Source organism: Olea europaea, chromosome 19 (genome assembly GCF_002742605.1).
Source record: "Olea europaea var. sylvestris chromosome 19, O_europaea_v1, whole genome shotgun sequence".
In the NCBI taxonomy this organism is placed as follows: domain Eukaryota; kingdom Viridiplantae; phylum Streptophyta; class Magnoliopsida; order Lamiales; family Oleaceae; genus Olea; species Olea europaea.
This window is the reverse complement of record NC_036255.1, coordinates 6,797,550-6,803,441: the sequence shown is the minus strand read 5'-3', so window position 1 is coordinate 6,803,441 and position 5,892 is coordinate 6,797,550. Positions and strand designations below refer to the sequence as shown.

The following is a 5,892-nucleotide window of genomic DNA, read 5'->3' as shown; positions in this document are numbered from 1 at the left end:
CTATTTTTGACGGCTATAAGTACATAACATGGGCAAAACCTTTCATGCTATAGAATTACACCAAAAATATTGCAATCAAAGAGAGGAATTCATCATTCTTTTGACAAAATTAAGAGACAAGATGCCCATTTTAGAATAAGTGGTTCAAATCATTTTATTGAGATGAGTGTTCGCACAAGAAGTCAATTCATTGAAGATAAAATCTTGACTTTTTTGGCAAAGAAGAGAGGGAGCAACTGGAGATTTTTCAAGAAATCATTAAAGAAATTTAAGAAATTCAAGATTTCTTCCCTTTTCTTCATTCATTAACAATCTAGGCAATGTTCTATAAATCAAAGATGATTTCTTGTAATCTTGTAATGCTAGTATGACTTTTATTTACTAAGAAATTGATGAAGCATTGTTATGACTTTATAATAGGGTTCCAATATGTTGACAATCAATATGTGTTTATTCTTGAATGATCGTTATAGGACTTAATATTTTTTTAATTAATTAGCTATTAATTAAATTGTTATATGATTTCAATTGTCATTCGAGATAAGAAATAGGAATTTGGCACATTATATCAATTGTTGTGAGGTCTAATGGAGGATAAAAATATACCCTATGCATTATATAATTTCAATAGATGTTCTAGGATTTTTAATACATATTATCATGTTCGCATCTTACACAGAGATTTAGGAAGGGCATATGGATGATAGTTTTAATTCTACTCGAGAGAAATTATTAAATAATTTAGGAATATTGATCAACAAGAATGCATATATATTGTTGTGATATTGAATTGCATTAAATTGAATTAACAAGGGGGTTTGAAGTTTTAATAAGCATTCAACCTAAGTTTTACAAAAGACATCACAATTTTCTTAAAAGAATAATTAGTTTAACTATATCAGTTAGCATAGAATTCATAATACAAACTTGGTTATCCGATTAAGGTTAGAATTAATAGATCCGAGACTAAATACATAGTCGTCATGGGACGATCTCTATTCATCCATTTATTATTTATCTACGATACCATGAACTTGAGGAATTTCGTACGATCAAGCTTTTAGCATTGTTATCGAGACTATATTAATTAGTTTTAGTTAGTTATTAGCTTTGATCTGAATTTTTATTGCATTGTTAATTTTTATATTCATATTATGAAAAATATAGTATTTTATTTCCTTCCTGTTACGATCTTGTATGCAAAGTTCAAGATATGGTGTTCTTATTCCATTTGATTCGAAAATAGAACGAACAATCAAGTTGAGAAGAAAAGAACAATATGCACACTGAAAATAGCAAATTGAATCAATGGTAGAAAACATTCAAATCTATTGATCACTAGGGCAAATGAAAACGCAGCACTTCAAGTTGTAGTTGCGAGATGAAAATGAGAGACTAATGGAAGAATACATGGTTCAACCAGTAGTAGAAATTCGGTCCAGCATAGCTCATCTAGAGGTCAAGCATGCTAATTTCCATTTGAGGGTGAACATAAAAAAATGTGTTCCAAAATGCATCTACAATTGATCCCTTGTGATCTTCAATCATTTTTCGTGGTCCAAATCGATTTTGATTTGAAGGTCCTCATTTTTCGTTGATTTTCATTCTTTTCTTTCAATTTTACATTCAATTATTTAGTGTATCTAAAAGACAAATATACAAGAGATTAAGCCATAATTCATCAAAATTACTCCTAAATGTCTCTATTTACAGGCTTAGATAAAAGTATAATACACTTGTCATCGCCCATGCATACCTCCATTAAAGAAAATTTATTTGGCCCTTGTTGGGCTTCCATTAAAATTATAATTCATTTTTTTCTGTTTTCTTATCAATCACACATTTTCCAATAAAATGATATTACAAGTAAATTTAAAATTTTTCTTTCTTTTTTAACCGCACATTTTTCAAAAAATTACTACTCTAAAATACATTTTCTCCAAAATTCAATTATAATGGAGCTCAAACAGGAGCTTTATTGACTTGTTTTGGTCCTCATGTCTAACCACTAATCCTCTTCCACACGGTTCAAGTGAATGAGAATATCATTACTTTCTATATTCATATTGATTGATTCACATTCTTAATGACTTGTTCATTTGAACACTCGACGGTGTTACTATTCAGAAAGGCAAAAAAAAAAAAAAAATCATAATATTTTGTTAACTCGCAATTATTATGTACTAAATACACATTTAAAAAACATGAACATATTCACATAAAATAAAAAGTAATTCTATTTAGTCTCACTGAAATTATAACCCCAGTGTAGGTGACATTAATGTGATGTTAAATGATAAATGAAATTAAATGACTCAGTTAATATCATGTTTCATTTAACCTATCATCTAACGTCACGTAGATTGGGGATAACATCAGTGGGACCGCATAATATTATTTTAAAATAAAACTAATACAACTTTTATTGATAAATTATAGCCATAATATAATTGCAACGAGGTCATTTAACTTTTAGGACCCAATAATAAAAGTTTTAGTAAATTCTGCAATAAATTTCTATCTAATCCTGTAATTTCACACTTGCTCCCATCATATTTATTATTTAACCCGTCTTTGTCGCTGACCTTTCTTCGCCCTTTCCTCATTTACTGCTCCGTCTGCTCTCGCCTTACTCTCTCGAATTACAACTTTAAAAGGCAAAAGCCAGAAAACTTATTTTTGTTGATAAAATTTGAACTGCCAATGGGTCGATCTCCATGTTGTGATAAAGTTGGTTTGAAGAAAGGGCCATGGACACCTGAAGAGGATCAGAAGCTTCTTGCTTATGTTGAAGAACATGGCCATGGAAGCTGGCGAGCTTTGCCGGCAAAGGCTGGTAATTATCTACTCATTTCTTGGATCATTGATTTTTAAGATGGACTGTATGGTCCTTGACTTGACTGTATCAAACAAAGTTGTCCTTGTGTTATGGTTTGTTCAGTGAGGCGCACATTAATTAAATGAATAAAGGATGAAAAAGAAACTGAAATCTTGTTTATAACACTGGTCAGTTCCCGTTCGGAAGAACACAAATTGACTGTTTAATAATCTTCACTGAATATTTTAAGGATTTTGTTTTTAGGGCTTCAGAGATGCGGCAAGAGTTGCAGATTGAGGTGGACTAATTATTTGAGACCTGATATTAAAAGAGGGAAGTTCAGTTTACAAGAAGAACAGACCATCATTCAACTCCATGCCCTCCTAGGAAACAGGTTTTTGCTTTTAATCATTCTTATCTATTTAAAAAAAAAAAATTATGAGAAAAACTCATAATCTTGAGTCTTGACTTCAGTAAGATTAGCATATCGTGTTCATCTAAACTTATAGTACAGATTGGTTTGTATTAAATAAGTAAAAAAAAAAGATTTAATCTCATTTATTTAGGTGTCGAGTCCAATCTAACATCGACATACCATCATGCCAGTTTAAGGAGAAAAATTTTGTGGTGTGATCGTTGAATGAGAAGTCATCACCTTATTGGGTGGTCTATTGTAACTAAACTTAATTTTTTTCTCTTTCCATCTCAAGCCCCAAGGTAGCCTCAATTCATTGAGTGAGGGTGTGCCACGTGTTGGCTCCCTATTTGACAGTCACACATCATCCCACCAAAGTTTTTCTCCAATTTAAGAGTTTTGATGAGTGGCAAGCATCATTTAGTACCTCTGCAAATTCGCATTTTTAGCCAATGTCAATACAAATTGCAGAAATTCGATCCTGTCATTCAAATATGTCTAAATTAGAATTTAGTATTTCAGATTCGCACGACGTATTTTCTACGGTATTTTTCAATACGTCTTTTTTTGTATTTACTTCACATTAACATAGAAAAAGAGGGTTTCTTCTTGTTTTAACTTGAGACCCAAAGGGGGGAATTTGTTTTATAGGGTTTTTGTTTTTTTGTTGTCTGAGTTTTTGGCACTTTTTGTTATTTTTAAGATTGTCTTTTTCCTCAGATGGTCGGCTATAGCCACACATTTGCCCAAAAGAACAGATAATGAAATCAAGAATTACTGGAATACACATCTGAAGAAAAGATTGGACAAAATGGGGATTGATCCGGTGACCCACAAGCCAAAAAATGATGCTCTCAAGTTGAGCGATGGTCAGTCAAAAAATGCAGCAAATCTTAGCCATATGGCTCAATGGGAGAGTGCCCGTCTAGAGGCAGAAGCACGACTTGTTAGACAATCCAAGTTACGTTCGTCCGAATTTAGCCCGAGTACTTCCAGCCCAATGAACAAGCCTGTCGGTCTGCCCGGCCCAGCCCGGTGTCTCGACATACTTAAGGCATGGAATGGTGGTGGTGCTATGGTGGGACTTGGTTGTGAACTTGAATCCCCCACCTCTACACTTAGCTATTCGGAGAATGCACCGCCTATGTCCACCACCGGAATTGGAGAGAATTCGACAGCATTCGTTGACTTTGTGGGAAACTCCTCGGGGTCCTCTGAGACCGGAATCATGAAAGAAGAGGGTGAAGAAGATTGGAAAGGCTTCGGGAACTCAACAAATTTACCCGAATACAGAGATGGGATTGCAAATTCAGTGTCATTTACCTCAGGAATCCATGACATTTCTTTGCCAGTGGAAAATGCATGGGAATCAGAATCTCTTAGGGTAAATTCTGAGCATATTCCAAGTGGAAACTTTGTGCAGAGATTCACAGACCTTCTGTTAAGTACTGCCGGTGCTGACCACAGTTTCTCTGGAGATGACTGCAGTTTATCCGGCGATGGTGGGGGAGAGTCGGATAACGGTGGCGGCCCTAGTGGCAGTGGTAATGACAAGAATTATTGGAATAGTATTCTCAATTTGGTGAATTCTTCGAATTCTGATTCACCAATGTTCTGAGTGTGAACAAATTATCTGCAGGAGTTGGTCATTTCCATAACGATCAAGCATTTTAATTGTGTGTGTAGAATCCTTCTTTTCTAGCGTATTATATTGTCAAAATCTTATGAATAACTTAAAAGTGACTTTAATTTCTTTGTTTCTGTGTTTAGTTTTTCATAAATGTTTTTTTATGGGAATTTACTTAATCATATTTAGTGAAATTTAAACAATTGTACTTTTCACCAATGATGTGTGTGTGCGTGTGTGTTTGTTTAGGTAGAAATTGTAACAAAAATTATACCTTTATTCTGCTAATTTTTTTGGCAATCTTGGAACACATACAATCATGATTTACACATCATAATTGTTCAATTGTTCAGTATCTAATCGTAATCCACACAAGAAAACAAGAATGAGAGAATCACGATTTTTCTTTTCTTGTACTAGTAAGATAATGAATGTATAATGTGTCTTCTCAAACCCTAGTAGTTTATTAATAGAAATCCAAGTGGGTTGGCTCGTCTATTAAACTTAACTTAGTCCAATATTCAATTAATCTAATTAATCAGACTTGGTCCATAAATTAATCATTCAATTAATTAATTAGGCCCATTAATAAGTAATTCAATGTAATTAATTCACGTTCTTGTCTCAGATTAACATATGGCATGTCAGGGCAATACATGTGATTGAAAGTCTAATGTGGTATGACAAACTAAACTTGTTCATTTATAGTTATACTATAATCCCTTCATCAATACGATTCGATCAATTACGATATATGAATATGTGTCAATCTCAATTATAGATCATATCGTTTATCAAACTCTTAAGTCAATATAAGTCAAAAGCTTTTTTTGACTTATGAGCATACTATGGCCAAGAATTTCATTATCAACTTAATTGAATGAAACGTAGATCATAATTTCTTAATATCTAATAGTGACAAATCATCTACTTATCATTCACAACATTAATATGATTCTTGGCATACCTAGGGATGGCAAATTGGCTTGTGGGCTCGGACCGTCCGTGGCTAGACTCGAGGCTCGGTTTCAC

General features: G+C 33.3%; 1 protein-coding gene across 1 annotated transcript; it reads left to right on the top strand.

Moving 5' to 3' along the window:
- The first annotated feature begins 2,577 nt into the window (after positions 1–2,577).
- Positions 2,578–4,989, top strand: LOC111368629 (transcription factor MYB16-like). Its single transcript, XM_022989982.1, has 3 exons — positions 2,578–2,836; positions 3,083–3,212; positions 3,954–4,989. The coding sequence occupies exons 1-3, from the start codon at positions 2,704–2,706 to the stop codon at positions 4,849–4,851; spliced, it is 1,161 nt and encodes a 386-aa protein (XP_022845750.1). The 5' UTR covers positions 2,578–2,703; the 3' UTR covers positions 4,852–4,989.
- Positions 4,990–5,892: the final 903 nt, after the last annotated feature.

Bases quoted from the DNA above. Each gene is read 5' to 3' on its own strand.
- LOC111368629 (XM_022989982.1), top strand. From the start codon at position 2,704: ATGGGTCGATCTCCATGTTGTGATAAAGTTGGTTTGAAGAAAGGGCCA. The intron at 2,837-3,082 runs GTAATTATCTAC...TTTTGTTTTTAG, and splicing joins AGCTTTGCCGGCAAAGGCTG to GGCTTCAGAGATGCGGCAAG. The intron at 3,213-3,953 runs GTTTTTGCTTTT...CTTTTTCCTCAG, and splicing joins CATGCCCTCCTAGGAAACAG to ATGGTCGGCTATAGCCACAC.